The sequence below is a fragment of the Desarmillaria tabescens genome, assembly GCF_030435595.1.
Source record: "Desarmillaria tabescens strain CCBAS 213 chromosome Unknown EV420scaffold_46, whole genome shotgun sequence".
Classification (NCBI taxonomy): domain Eukaryota; kingdom Fungi; phylum Basidiomycota; class Agaricomycetes; order Agaricales; family Physalacriaceae; genus Desarmillaria; species Desarmillaria tabescens.
The window spans coordinates 206,518-220,967 of NW_026848345.1; the positions used below are offsets into that span (position 1 = coordinate 206,518).

At 47.1% G+C, this 14,450-nt stretch overlaps 7 protein-coding genes across 7 annotated transcripts; 5 read left to right on the forward strand and 2 right to left on the reverse strand.

The window, feature by feature from the left end:
- Window positions 1-9: 9 nt before the first annotated feature.
- EV420DRAFT_1483997 (uncharacterized protein) lies at window positions 10-1,321 on the reverse strand (the record flags this gene model as incomplete). Its single annotated transcript, XM_060470031.1, has 3 exons — window positions 10-494; window positions 545-1,019; window positions 1,079-1,321. The coding sequence occupies 3 exons, from the start codon at window positions 1,319-1,321 to the stop codon at window positions 10-12; spliced, it is 1,203 nt and encodes a 400-aa protein (XP_060325911.1).
- Window positions 1,322-1,857: 536 nt separating this feature from the next.
- EV420DRAFT_1570091 (uncharacterized protein) lies at window positions 1,858-2,441 on the forward strand. Its single transcript, XM_060474243.1, has 2 exons — window positions 1,858-1,996; window positions 2,055-2,441. Exon 2 carries the CDS (start codon window positions 2,125-2,127, stop codon window positions 2,389-2,391), a length of 267 nt encoding a protein of 88 aa, XP_060325912.1. The 5' UTR covers window positions 1,858-1,996; window positions 2,055-2,124; the 3' UTR covers window positions 2,392-2,441.
- A 1,486-nt stretch (window positions 2,442-3,927) lies between these two features.
- On the forward strand, window positions 3,928-5,236 carry EV420DRAFT_1483999 (uncharacterized protein; the record flags this gene model as incomplete). The annotated part of the gene is made up of 6 exons (XM_060470032.1): window positions 3,928-3,972; window positions 4,039-4,064; window positions 4,160-4,237; window positions 4,323-4,531; window positions 4,771-4,970; window positions 5,027-5,236. 6 exons carry the CDS (start codon window positions 3,928-3,930, stop codon window positions 5,234-5,236), a joined length of 768 nt encoding a protein of 255 aa, XP_060325913.1.
- A 299-nt stretch (window positions 5,237-5,535) lies between these two features.
- EV420DRAFT_1570102 (uncharacterized protein) lies at window positions 5,536-7,575 on the forward strand. The gene is given in 7 exon segments (XM_060474244.1): window positions 5,536-5,564; window positions 5,598-5,715; window positions 5,730-5,732; window positions 5,743-5,794; window positions 5,936-6,688; window positions 6,777-7,095; window positions 7,123-7,575. The coding sequence occupies 3 exon segments, from the start codon at window positions 6,014-6,016 to the stop codon at window positions 7,458-7,460; spliced, it is 1,332 nt and encodes a 443-aa protein (XP_060325914.1). The 5' UTR covers window positions 5,536-5,564; window positions 5,598-5,715; window positions 5,730-5,732; window positions 5,743-5,794; window positions 5,936-6,013; the 3' UTR covers window positions 7,461-7,575.
- Window positions 7,576-8,471: 896 nt separating this feature from the next.
- On the reverse strand, window positions 8,472-9,053 carry EV420DRAFT_896482 (uncharacterized protein). Its single transcript, XM_060483913.1, has 2 exons — window positions 8,881-9,053; window positions 8,472-8,828 (listed from the first exon to the last, which is right to left on the reverse strand). The coding sequence occupies exons 1-2, from the start codon at window positions 8,926-8,928 to the stop codon at window positions 8,610-8,612; spliced, it is 267 nt and encodes an 88-aa protein (XP_060325915.1). The 5' UTR covers window positions 8,929-9,053; the 3' UTR covers window positions 8,472-8,609.
- A 1,945-nt stretch (window positions 9,054-10,998) lies between these two features.
- EV420DRAFT_1647999 (short-chain dehydrogenase) lies at window positions 10,999-12,097 on the forward strand (the record flags this gene model as incomplete). Its single annotated transcript, XM_060478101.1, has 5 exons — window positions 10,999-11,072; window positions 11,120-11,242; window positions 11,292-11,688; window positions 11,744-11,940; window positions 11,995-12,097. 5 exons carry the CDS (start codon window positions 10,999-11,001, stop codon window positions 12,095-12,097), a joined length of 894 nt encoding a protein of 297 aa, XP_060325916.1.
- EV420DRAFT_896566 (uncharacterized protein) lies at window positions 11,983-13,249 on the forward strand. Its single transcript, XM_060483914.1, has 2 exons — window positions 11,983-12,335; window positions 12,386-13,249. The coding sequence occupies exons 1-2, from the start codon at window positions 12,234-12,236 to the stop codon at window positions 13,127-13,129; spliced, it is 846 nt and encodes a 281-aa protein (XP_060325917.1). The 5' UTR covers window positions 11,983-12,233; the 3' UTR covers window positions 13,130-13,249.
- Window positions 13,250-14,450: the final 1,201 nt, after the last annotated feature.

A 14,450-nucleotide genomic window follows, 5' to 3' on the forward strand; every position in this document is an offset into this window, starting at 1 on the left:
AGAGAAGAATTAAAAGGGCTGTTCTGCAAGAACCTCTGATATTTTCACAATCAAGGCCGTCTTGCCCCTAAGCTCCGCAGCAAAATACGCTTTCGCCCCCCCAACACCCCTGGTCCTAACTACTTGCGATATACGGTCATACTCTTCCGGCGCATCACCTCGTCTTATGGTGCATACAAAATCTCTCTTCTTCGTGTATACCAGGAGATCTCCGTCAGGCCTTATGTTTGGTCTACTCGAGAATGCGTCAAAGGGTACCTGCACTTTAATAACGATACTTTTTGGTGAATCGGCAGAGAGGTTCTTGGGCGTGTGTGCAAAGCGACGATGAGACGGGGGCGTTTCCGAAGTGGGAATAGACCAAAGATCCCGGGAAAACTTGGCCATTGGCTGGCGGAACCCGTTTTTATCTTCGGGGTAGTATGGAATGAGGGTGACAGTGTTCCGGGCAGTGAATGGCTGACAAAGGGGTTTGTGGGTAGGCCAGTGCGAGCCTGAATGAAACGTTAGGGTGACATATAATACTACAAAGGCTGAAACGTACGCTGACACGTTGTCGAACAATATCTCGCAGTCTGACACTTTGAGCACAGCCGGAGTTGAACACCGTTTCCTCCTGGTTTCTTGCAAAATTCGCATGCCTTGGTATCCATCGGTTTTTCGTCCCCTGAACGTTTCCTCAACCATCGCTGTACAGTAGCTGTCACCTCGGGGCCGGACTTGAGCTGAAACTCCCGAGGTCTGACTCCATCTGCGTCTGCAATGTCTATGTCAGCGCCAAATTCCATGAGGTCGATTGCGCCGATTCCATTGGTCTGGAAGCATCCGAGCAAGGGGACTTCACCGTAGCGGTTACGCTGATTGGGCTCTGACCCAGATTCGAGGAGGACGCGACACAGATCAAGTTTTGCCATATGGTTCAGGTCTTTGTAGACGTTGCGCGCCAGAGACGACGATGGTGAGATACCCAAATTTGTATGGCGTCTCTGTACCCTTGAGGTCAGGTGCATCTCCAGATTCTACTTCCTGGTTTCACAGTCCAGTAGCCGGGGAAATTTGGTGGTTGTCTCAAGCTCACCTTGACTACTCTGTCGTAGTCTCCCAGGTAGCAGCAGAGTCCGAAATAGGTAAGCTTTTGGGGGTTAAATGAAGTGGATCTTCCGTTGTAAAGTTGTCGGAGAGTTTGTCCCCCCATTTTAATGGATAGGTAGCCAGGCTGTTCCAAGATGTTGCGCATTTGTTTGGTCACTGAGAGTCCGCCACTGCCGTCTCCTTGGTGCGTGTACTTTGATGGAGAGACTATAAACCGAATTGGGTACATCCTGGTATTTATTTCTGCCAAGTTAGAGTCTGTCAAGCATAATGTAAGGGGGAAGATGAAAGAAGAAGCATCAGCAAAAACCCCCAACGATTGCAATCATTACTATTCTTGGAATATCTTATCAGTGCCGATATTCGGCTGACAATCAATATCATAATCGCATCAATTTGTAATTGCATTATAATCCGCTGCGACGCTTGTGGATCTTACAACTGCATACAGCCCGATTGCAACCAAATTGCAACACTCTTACCATGGTATTGTAAATGTGCATCAGCTTATTCCCAGTAATACTTCAAGTTCATCCTTCCTTGTGCCGCATTTATTAGTAGGGAACAAATCGGTTTGATAGTGTTGCAAGCATTATGTTAATGTGAAAGATGTTTTACTAGTACATAGGTACCGGTCTTAGCCAGAATTACAATGAGTTAATCGCTAGTACAAGCAGACAGAAAGCAACTACAGCATAGTATCATCGAATGGCGGCAGGAAAGCGCGGACTGGGCCATAAAATAATCAAAGTCCTTTCAAACTCCGTTCCAGGTTCCGCACTCCGGGATCGCGTCATTGCACGTGATGTTGACCTTTTGTTGATGCAAATTCCGACTCCCTTTCTCTTGTTCTTTCCATCACCATCGTTCCTCAGTTCTTCAGGCATCGATACTCCACGAAAAAGTCTGTGATAATTCTCCAATCAATTCAAGTCCTTCTGATGGTGTTCTTTCTGTCCTAGGTGCCTCTATTCATTCACTTCTAGCTCATGGCCAGGGAGAACGGTGTTGCCGTTGAATATTTCTTCGAGTATGAGGACCGTAGATTTATCTCTTCTATTGTTACTGACTACACTTCTCTATTTGCCTCAGAACTCGACCACATTGACATTCTCTCCACCCCCAGCTATGGAAGTTGTGCGACAATCCCGTGTACGGTGCGAGTTCCTTGTAGACTTTGCTTCAAGATTATTTATATGGTCTAGGACTCGTTGGTGCCTTTGCGATATCTGTTTAGGGATGGAGGACATTCCCGCAGTCAAGGTGAGTCAAGACTGCCGGCTACTTTCGATGCAATGATTTGTTTTGACGCTGCAGCCACTCGCTCATTAATACCTCTGCCGTGACGACGCCATTATCAAGTGCATTGATAAATCTATAGCCGCTGATGCTCGCAAGAACCTGTTGAGGGAGGGTAATGAGTACGTACATTTATATCTGAGTATGCTCATACTGACTGGGTGCTTGATAGGTGGGCTTTCCATCGAAGGAATGGTGCGCCGCGAAAGACTGGAGGATCGTATGGCTCGTTTGTGCACCTCTCGGGGACATTAATACATACTAGATGTCATTTTGTGTACCTTATGCTGCAATAAATTTATCCTTTCGTGCTTTGCATTGTACGCTTCGCTAGCTGAATGAATGATATGATCCATTTAATTGCTTGAGTAACGGTCATATCGTTCACTTAGTTGGCTCTTACAGAGGCCTGATATGAAAGTTGTATTCACATACAATCATGATAATTCTATCAGGTCATACGAGAACCACCATTCTTGTAGAAATTATATTCCGATTATAATATGGGTACAACACAGTTATAAAATGTACGCGTCGACGATAATCAATTATAACTGATTATACATACTATAAGTGATTATTGCGATTACAAGCCTCTCACATGTATTTGTAATTGTTCTGCATTTTTGCTGATGAAGGCGAATTAGATTACAAAGTTAACCAAACCGAGCGATTGCCAAATGTAGACTGATATTTCCTTGGTCAGCTGTTCGGCCGCTTACTCTGGCACCCATTTACAACGAAGGTCCTATAATCTCTGCGTCACTTCATGCTCTCGTCGCAGGTGATCTCGTCTTCCTCTGTCATTCACTGACACTTCTTTAGTGTCTATGCTGTTCGACGAGTCACGTATCCCAGGCAGCCTGAGGAAGTTGACTACTAGCCGCAGAATTGGACGCCTTTTTGCAGCTATTTTGCTGGTAAAAAGAGGAAAGACTACTTATGGGTTCAAGTTATACCACAGTGGCTCTCAGAAACGATAAGTGAGCGGAATTTCCCGGTGGCATTGCATCTGCGACGCGCGTTCAATCTCCTTTCAGTCCACAGTTCCATTTTCTTGAAAGCATTGCTGGGATACCTTATCATCTAGAAATTTTCATCAAAGAGTGCTGAGCGGAATTTCATTGTTACTTTCTGGTACGACATCGAGAACCAGGAGAGCAGCACTCTGCAGCTTGGTCTGCGTGAAAAATGGATTCAGTACTCTTTAAGACGTTCCATGCACTGTGCAGAAGAGAACATCGAAAATCCTTCTTTATCTGCCTCAATTGTCAGCCCACTCTTAGGCTTACCGTACCTATCTCGTGGTTGTGACATTGATCTGCATCACTTGTTTAGGGTCAGGTAGGTACCGGCCTGTTCAAACGAACTGCGTATTCATTTTTATTGAATCTATCAGGTGCTATACGAGTAGTCTCGAATGTATGCAAGGCTGGTATGATATCTGTTTCGAAGCAACTGTAGAAAATGCAAAAAGGTCGCCGCCTTTCGCATGCTTCCCTTCAAGTAGAATCGAAACAGATGGTTGTACCAGTCATGAAGGCATGCAATCGACTGGATTATTTTACGAATATTGAAAGGGTAAGCCTTTCGTTTGTTCTTCATATCTGTGTCCAACGTTCGCGCACATCTTCGTGGCGCACGTAGCGACTGTTGACCAAAACCATCGAAAAGTAGGACAGAGTACATGCGATCTGCCCCGCGATGTGTTTCTCTGGACGCGTGAAGAAGTTTAATTGATGCCGAGGAATCATCTTCAATGATCCAGATTGCGCACCCACTCGGGTGTCGATCGTGAACGTAGGACGCCTACATCGCCAATGTCAGGCATGACCGTCTATAACGGGTAATAGCTCAGCTGCTTTGCCTCTCACGTTTGCTCCACCAGGAAGTGGCAAATCATTTTCTAAAACTCTTAGAATTCATAGCAGATCTCAGTATGGCTACGACAATGTTACTCTCTGGACGCTTAGCTTTGATTACTGGAGGCGGAAGTGGAATATAAGTTTCCTTGTCTTTAATTTCGACGCGTTAAAAAAAGAGGACTCAGCATCGCGAAAGTATACATCACCGGCCGAAGGTTGGACGTTCTGGAGAAAGCCGCCATGTCTGTCACAGGGTGTGTTAGGATCCATTATCCGTAAGTAACCGCCTTCCATGCTATACTATCACGCATTCCTTACCTGTTTCCATGTTCTGAGGAAAACGTGAAGGCTGCTGTTAAGCACATCGAGGGAATTGACGGCATTCTCGTAAACAATTTTGTCGCCTGTGCTTTCCGTTCCTATTCCCCCTGGCGCTGATTATCTTTGTTCTTTATTGCCGGGCTTGCTGCCTCCCTTCGCGATCCTGACTGAGTCTTTACAAAGAAGTTGTCAGAAACTGACCCCTTTGAGCCGGAAACGGTACAGAACTGGGCAGATATGTTCGTGCTGAACACCATCACGCCGTTCATTGTCGTCCAGGCCTTTCAATCACTCCTCATCAAAGGAGCACATTCCCGCCCACAGGGAACATCGAGTGTCAGCAGCATCAGTAGCATAGCAGCAAATATACAGTCGTCGCCAGGTGGACTCTCGGTATATTTCCTTCGGATTTTCCTCGTTCTGAGATAAGACTAATTTGAAACGTTGAGATGGCCTACGCGCCAACGAAAGCTGCCTTGAACCATCTCACTCGCATTGGAACGAGTTTTGCTACTAGGGATATTCCCATTTGTGTGAATGCGATCTCGCCTAGGCCATTCGCGTCGCAATTGATGTCTCTCGAATTCTTCGAGTCTCTCAAGACGTCGGTTATGCTTGAGTTAGTGGCTCAGATATCTGCGAAGAGGCATGAGAGATGAGCGTTTTTGTGGGGATACACGCAAGCCTTTATTGTTATAGCGAAGCGGAGATGGGAATTCCCGCGGTGCTTTTGGCAGTCTCTGATTATACGAACGACGATTTAACCGTCCGAATCTATTGACCACTGGTAACTACAAGGACTGGTACCTAGTTAATAAAATGTTTAAAGTCTTGGCCCTTGAAGTTAAATATACTGTCAGGAATCTATAGGGATGAGTAGACCCAGGTTGGAACTGAGGACCTTCTATGTGTGCGACGGATACAAGAAATAACCTTCCATAAGCCTATCGCATCCCAGGAGAATGGGCAAGTTCATCCACAGATCAGGAAGAGGTTACCCAGTACGGAGTCGGCATCGACGTAGTCCATTCACGGCACTAATCCCACTGGTGTAAAATATGAAGACACAGCACTTCAAAGCAGCCCTAGTCTAGGCTATCCAGCAGAGGCCACGCAACATTCATGATGCAGTCAGAAGAGAGAACGATCGACGCTTGTGTGGGGAGAACGGTGTTTCTCTGAAACAAGACAGACAAAATAGGAATTTCCCGGTGCCGATCCCCTTTTCTCTCAGCCTTTACCCCGCCATTTTGTTCTTGTGATTAAGTGTGAGTATCATACATCTGCCTTCAAACTACAGATCCTAATGACTTACCGCTCACATCTCAGTTTAATTCTCAAGAGTTGGGTTGGAATTTGAAGAATTCCATAATATGGCGCTGCTATCTGATTCTGTTCTACTACGGCTACAAGACGACGAATCTCAACGCGAACAGATGATAACGTCGATTCTTCGTAAAAGGAGGCCCTTGCTGGATGTTGATGTATCTTGGATTGAAAAGGACATTGCTGCATATGAGCAGGAGCTCTCTAATCTGAAGACTCAAGTCGCCCTTCTGAAGCACCAAAAGGAGCAACTTGAGCGTTCACTTTCCAGGCACAAATCGTTACTATCACCCATTCATCGTCTCCCATGTGACATCCTTGTGGAAATATTTCGCTGGGCTGCGCATCGTCCAAAGAGCAGCCTCGATGTCACGAAGGGCGTGTGGCCTCTAGGGCAAGTCTGCGGATGGTGGCGGGATATTGTACTAGCTTCGCCCATCTTATGGTCTGTAGTTATTCTGGAACCACCATACACGCGGCACTCCGTTGACATCCTCACCCACCATTTTTGTCACTCGGCGGAGCTTCCTTTGTGGATAGCGGTAACGGCCGGGGACAGCGTGAATGACCGTCGTGTCTTCGATATGGTCATTCAAAAATCCGCGCTCTGGAAAATGGTGGACATTTGTACACCATTGAAAGACCTGGAGAAGCTTTCCTCTGTATCAGGAAATATCCCTTTTCTGGAGGAGTTGTACGTTTATGCCGAGGGTAAAGTGTACTTCAGCACAGATGCATTGTCTTCGGCGCCGTCTCTTCGGCGTGCAGGACTTCAACCACTGGAGGTATCCAAGCTGCCTTCGAACGCTAGCTTCCTTACACATTTTACTGGGACCTTGCGCCATTTGACGGACATTCGATACATTATCCCAGATACAAACACTCATCGATGTTCGTATCTTATTTTTTGACGACGCGGATGGACCTTTGGATTTTGATAATCCTTTACCCGTTAAGATGGAACGACTCCAATTCCTAGCAGTCTATGATGCGAGAATACTGGACCATCTTATCGCTCCGTTGTTGAGAAAATTCGAATATCATCCAGCCTCCGCTTTAAACGGCAGCGACACCGATATTCCTTCGCTTCGAGATTTTCTAGCGCGGTCCTCTTGCTCCATCGAGCTTTTGGTCATTTGCCCGGAGACGGTCCACAAGATTCATCATCTTATGGCCTTTATAAAGAACGTCAGTTATGTGGAGGTACACTACGAAAGAGGTCGTACCGTATCCTCACTGGATCCGCTGACCTTACCTGAGGTCCTTCCTGCGATGGAGGGTCTGAGGCTATGGATTTGTACTGATTCCGGTTGGGGAAGACAATGCGTGAAAAGCGTCATTGCTGTCGTCCGCCAACGCTTCGATAAGGAGCGAGCAACAGTTTTGAACGTCACAAAGCTGTCTTATCTACGTATAGATTGTGCTGACAGCTCTAGAGTCTTCAGTCAGCTAAAAAGTGAAGGGCTTGATGTCCTCGGGGGAGAAGGTTTAGATTGGGAGAAAGGGACACCGTACCTAGAGATTGATGAATATTGGACAGGAGACTGGTTCAGTTAGCTTACGACTCTAATGATTGAATAATGCCAAAGAATAAATTGGTACTGCCTATCTCTCCCACAATGCGAATCATACAGTTTCCCAAAGCAAGGATCAGAAAAAAAACAAAGTGAAGGCTGTACTCACGAAATGTCCGGGATCTCGGCAAATCGATTTTTGGGACAATATTTTACCTTAAAATGAATATAGCATCGCGTCATCTTTTACGCCCATTTCCTTCTTCAACTCTCTTTGATGAACGACCTTTACTTCGTACAATGTCCATCAAGGATCTCCACGACATTTCTTCTGGTATACGCAACTTTTTCTTGCTTTTATCCTTCTACTGACGCCTCAGACTGCTTAGATATCATCTTGATCCTGGAAGTGTGATACTACACACCTGAGTCTCGCGCTACTTCTTCTCGCTGAGCTATATTACTTGACTGCGATTTCATATCGACGGCGCCAACCTGTAAATCTGGTACCAAAATTATTGACAACGCAACCATCCCGGGCCCCATCAGTCATCATCCTGGCTCTTTCTAGGGTTGCGCCTGAGTCACTACAAATGTGTCGACCTACAATGACGACCCACTGTGCGTGCGAGGCTGACGCCAATTCATCCTGGAGGACAAGTATGCTCAGCAGTTTCCCTGCATCCGCAAAGTCATATGCGCGTTTGGACGACCTCGACAGAGCTGCTGCACGGTCTTGACGAACCTCTTGTTGATGAGACGACCAATAGGGAACCACAAAAGCCGGGGATGTGCAGCACTTTCAGTGCTGGAGTAGAGGCGATGTCATTCTGAGTTGTTATCGACACACCCGTAGACCTTGAGCCTATGCTTCGGCTGTACGGGTCATAGATACAAGGAAACGACTCCATCACCATGCACGGACTTCACAAGATTAAATGCTCGTGCAATCATTTGCCTGTCGGAGACCTCCCAGGTCTTGCCTGCTCAAAAATCGATATTTATATCCGGATCACAATCGGCAAGCTATATGTTCAGTTCATTGAACCTGTATCTCTTTGCACCCAGATGATGCGCCAAGTACCATTTTACAAACTTCTTGTACATCTCATGCGCTTCTTTGTGGGGCGATAATATAACCAACGCACTCTCGTGTGCTTCCATGCACTTCTTCGCCAGGTAGCAAAGAGCCTTACTCTTTGGCTCGATATAAGGTTGTCATTTTCACTGTCACGCTCCTCCTGTAGAACGAGGTGACGTCGTTTATGAAGCAGATGGTATCATGGAGGAGAGGAAGAGCTTTGATGTATACGCAATACGGCATCTCGGTGGGGAAAATGAACACAGCATAAGCGTCAGCAATTCCGCTTAGCTCTCGAAGAAACACCGCGTATCTGTCAACTTTGTACGTCTGCCATCTTTGATGAGTAAGTGGGCCAATTGCCTGAGGGAGAATCACTCACCGGTTCAGATACGCTTCCGCTTCGTGTCTCCAAAATTAATGCAGTCATGAACCTGAGGATCAACTGGATAATGAAATCAGCAGCCACTTCGCCAAACACCTGGGAGGCTTCTTTTATAGATTCGCAAAGCCTGCTCAACAAGTCACGCCGTAAGAAGTACCGCTTAATGGGTGTAGAGACTTTTCTACCGTTATCATTACAACTGTCAACAATATGATGTTTGGCCTCGGAAAGTTGATTACGCCGGATACGCCATTGCAAGTAAAAATCCCTCTACTTTATACCAATAGGAAACTCTGTACCAAGTCAGAAGCCTTAAGTTATAAGATTTCAAAACCGCAAAGATAACCGGTCCATTTCTGGTTCCCATCAGAATAGTAGGGGCTTCCTAGGACCTCGGGTCTTTCCAGTACACGGGGCCTAAGGAGAAAAGAATTCGGGCACCTCTAGTGCCATGGACCGCACCGAACCTTTGGACGCTTTTCGATCATCTTACTCTTCATTTCAACATCTGATTCTCCGCGAAGCTCTTAGATCTCTACTAAACATCGGGAGTTGGCTCCATTTATAATGAATAAAATCCTGGTTTATTCACGCGTGGGAGGCGTCATACTTGAACAAACCGGACTGAGGAGACTTCTCTCAATGCAAAAGCGCCAAATCACCCCCAAGAGGAAAAAGGGTGCCTGCATTCGCTGCACCACTTTAGTTTCGAGATCATCTGCATTGTCCTGATCGTAGTGGACCGTTCATGCCCGGAGAGATGTTGTGAGTTTATCTCTGAGATATACACACGTTGGCTTACCTAGCCAGAAAGTGAGTGATGGTAGTACCTCGATGTGCTTGACTGACGGTCGCTTGGATCGCAGATAAAGCAAATAGGCTACCAGCGCGACTACGGAAAGCAGTAAGAGTTTCTGAGCAGAGCCGAGTGCACGATAACAGTCTGTAAGACAAGCCGAACGCAACTGACCTTCACAAGAGCAAAACCATAGCGAAGCTCCATTGTGATAATGATAAAAAAAGGGAAGGCCGCCCGAACTTTGTTCTCTTGGAAAACGGACCGGTGATCCATCGTGTCAAAGCTTTAGTACATGCCCGATCTGGCTGCGAACTTGAAGACACAATTACGCAGAGACGAGGAAGGGCATCAACAGCAGATAGCACACCAGAGATCTGTGATAAGTGGTAGTAAACTGAAACGCGTATGAGTGCAAGCGCAACCTCAACAAAGGAATCAGTAAGTACATCGCTCGCTGTGATACCTCTCAATCAGCTTCGTTAGGCCATTACCTCGAGGTTGCAATTCGAAAGCAGATATCCAATAAAAACCTGGGCGTGGAGATGAAAGTTTCTAATTCGTACTTGGACTCTTCTCAAACCGAATAACTGGACGTAAAGCAGTGCGACACGTCAACAATTGAGGATTTCACCCAGTAGTCATCCAGAATCCAGATGCCTATTCGATTACACTAGACCAAGAAGCAATCTAGCACCAGCGAGACTTCAAGGAAGTATTCCAGTCTAGTCGATGTGTAAAGTTGCTGAGAGGACTAGGGATACTGGGGACAAATGAAAAGAAAACATTCAGGCTGTCGTCGCCTGCGCTGGAGACTGGTGGTAGTAGTAGTAGGCGGCAAGCAGCAGCGGGACAGTGGGGGCTCGCCGGCCCGGAACCGGTGTCGGGGTTTGAAAAACGCTTTAACTGCAACCATCATCTCTCAGTGCCGATGCACTCTTTTGTTTCTATTTAGCCTCGAAGCTATGGCACCATAAGCTCGCTGTCGAGCAAGGATGCAAAAATGACGATCTTCAACCGCAATTTTGACTTTAACGAGCAGCACAAAGGCGAAAACAGAGCCCAAGGAATTAGGACGCTTAGCTCGCCGTAAAATCAATGAGAATGCACCCGGTTCCCGTTCAAGCCTGCCATGTTCTAAGATTCAGCACGATGGGCGCCGGCCGTGAGATCTAGCTTCTGTGGCGGTTTGGGGGAGAAGGATGACAGATTTTGTAATGCCGAGGCCGAAGTATGCGACCATCGTTGGGGCCAGGGATGCAGAGCTACTGCTGTAATAAAAAGGATCATGTCCAAAGGCTACCCAGTATTCCACCAACATGGATCTCAATATGGCTACGGTGATGTCGTTGTCTGGACGAGTAGGCCTTGTTACAGGTGGAGGAACAGGGATGTAAGCATTAGAACTCTCGTTTATGGCTTATGGCTAACCTTTCGCAGAGGATTTATCATCGCCAAAGCCTTCGCTGCGAATGGAGCAAAGGTATATATCACTGGGCGAAGGCTGAACGTTTTGGAGGAAGCCGCTGCGTCTGTCACAGGCATTCCAGGATCTCTTGTCCCGTAAGCGGCAGCTTCCAACTCGTGATATCCCTCCATGACACGCCTACAGACTCCAGATGGACGTGACAGATGAGGAAAGCATCAAGGCTGGCGCAAAGCATATCGAAGAAATCGATGGCAAGCTCAATATCCTCGTCAACAAGTTCGTGTGTGGTTACCTCCACTCCTCTCGCTCATATACTGATGCCTTCCTAGCGCCGGATGCACATGGGTCCCGTGATCCAGACTTGATCGCACGATATGCCACAGAGGATCCTTTGGAACTCGAAACAGTACAGAACTGGGCTGATATCTTCGCGCTTAACGCGATTGCCCCGTTCTTCGTGATACGCGCCTTCCAATCACTCCTCGTCAAAGGAGCACAGTCCCGCCCCCATAGCACTTCAAGCGTCATCAACATCAGTAGCGTGTCCGTAAAGATGAACATGACAAGCTCCGTGGCATCTGTATGTACCATAGGCTTGTCATTCTCTCCATCTTGTTTGAACCAACTTGATTTAGATTGCATACGGGCCGACGAAAGCCGCCTTGGACAAGCTCACACTTGTTCTGGCAACGAGTTTTGCTGCGAGAGGTATCCCGATTCGGGTAAACGTGCTGGCTCCTGGCGCGTTTATGTCTGAGCAGCTGAATGATGAGTTTTTGGAGAAGTCAGTTCCTGGTCTGGTTAAGACGATACCGGCGAAGAGGCTAGGGAGGTAAGTACGTTCAGTGTTTGGTCGAGATCGAATATTGATTCGAGTTTTTACTAGTGATGCGGAAATGGGGATGACGGCAGTCTATCTGGCTGTGTCCGATTATACGAACGGAGCGGTGTTGAGGGTTGATGGTGGATTGGCATTGGTCATTCCTTGATTATTTGGCCATCTAATGTAGATCTCTTCATGAGCTCAAATTGCTATTTGTGAACATGGCCTCTCCAAATGGTAGGAGTGTATAGTTTGGGCTTTCAAGGCTGGAACGTCGTATCTATTCTCTGGATATTCGCATAATGTCCCACTCTAAGGAGGGGCGAGGGAAAGACGTGGTGCTAAGCTTCGGAGCCCCAACGGGCAAGTCAATCAATGCAGCAGGAACAAGCTCGTACCGGAAGGTTAATTTCAAAAGAATTTTGATTCCAATAAGAACTTGATTCATTCACAGATTACTATAGTACAAGCGTATTCCTACAAGAACATGTCGACTACCGGAGAACTAGAAGCCTGTTCGTACAGAGAATGGAAATCGGTACTTCAGTTATTCTTGAAGACCACCTGCATCTTCATCATGGAAGTGCGATTCTGCACACCCACACCGGCATCTCGCGCTACTTCTTCCACTCGTTGGGCAATAGCCCTTAACTGCACCTGCATGTTCATATTCACGGCGCCAACCTGTAAGGCTGGGACCGAGATGATTGTCAAGGAAACGATCCCGGCGTCCTCATCGGGCACCATCCTGGCTTTTTCGACCAACGCATTCGAGGACTCCACGTTGGCGTCGGCTGCGCGCTTTGGGGGGATAATGGGCCTGCTAGCTGACGCAAGATCCGCTTGGGTCGCTGGAAAAATGTGTCGGCCTACAATGACGGCCCACTTCGCACGCGAGCCATATCAGTACTCAATCCTACCCATGTACTGGGGATACTCACGTCCCATGTCTCCTCGCAGGTACTGGCGCTATAGACCCAGGAAATGGCTCTGTCTTGACCATTTCCACAAATTCAGGCTCAGTACTCATCTGCGACGGAAACATGCCAAACTCCAACGCGTTCACCCGAATCGGAATACCTCTCGCAGCAAATCTCGTCCCCAGAACGAGGGTGAGCGTTTCCAAGGCTGCTTTGGTTGGACCGTATGCCAACTCGTAAGCCAAGTTAGTTCTGAGTGGAGCTTGAAGGCAACTTGAAGGAAACGGTAAGCCACATACGGGATCTCGGCAAATCGGGTTTTGGACCAGTACTTTACCTTAGAATGGATATAGCATTGCATCATCTTTTACGCCCATTTCCTCCTTTCGCTCTCTTCACCTGACCGCGGGTCAACGACGACCTTCGCCCCGTACCATGTTCATCAAGGACCTCCATGGTATTTATCCTGGTATCTGATGCCTTTTCTCGTCTTTTATTCCTTCATTGACGCGTCGGACTGCTCAGATATCCTCCAAAATCTCATATTTTACTTCAAATATGCATCGTTGGCCTTTACGCCCTTTTGTCTAAGGTCAAACAGCTATAACCTCGTAATGGAGGTTCGAGGAATTATATTGAGCAATTTCTAGTGGCTCTAAAGATATCCCAGATATCCAAGACCTGCTCACGACAGGACAGAATTGGTGTTTGCTCTCCGTAGAAGGTCGATCCTGTCGATAGAGATCGATGGACTGAGGATTTAACAGAATGACAGTGCATTCATCATTGACGTCCTGGTTGACTCGGCAATCGGTCTCGTCCCATTAATTACGCCTGATGTCGAATCTTCAAGTGAGTTCAAGTTGCCTTTGAGTTTACGACAAGGATTACCGCTGGTAGACGGTGTGCGGGTACATAACGGGTTCCTTGTTGGGTACGTTCAGCTTGATCTTGTGTTCCAGGGCGCCATCTTATGTTCTTGCAGGTGGCGGTACAAATTATATCAGTGATGAAGCAAGTTCAAGAAACAGTTATTCCTGCACCCGGATCTGAAGAATATAGTTACGACTGGCCACTCCCTTGGAGGACCCCTGGCGACGCTAGCCGCGATATGTCTTCGAATAAACTTCCCTTTTTCCTTTGAGGATTGCGCCTGAGTCCCTGGGAAAATGTGTTGGCTTACAATAATGGCACGCTGTGCATGCGAGGCTGAGGCCAAGCCATCCTCACTCTCGCTTGATTCAGTTTCCCTGCATCTGCAAAGTCATATATGTATGTGTGGACAACCTCCACGGCGAACTGATGCACAGCATTGATGGATGTCTCGTTGATGCGACGGTCAGTGGAGAAGCACAAAAGCAGAATACTAATGTGAGTACCTTCAATACTGGAGTAGATGTGATATTAATCTGAGCTGTTATCGTCACACCAGTGAACCTTAAACCCGTGCTCGGCTGACTTCGTCGCCATGCACTGGAGCTTCACGAGCCTTAATGCTCATTTAATTATTTGCCTGTCGAGTCTCCCGGGTCTCGTCTACACAAAAATCGAATATTTATATCCCAGATCACGATCGACAGGCTACATGTTCAGCTCATT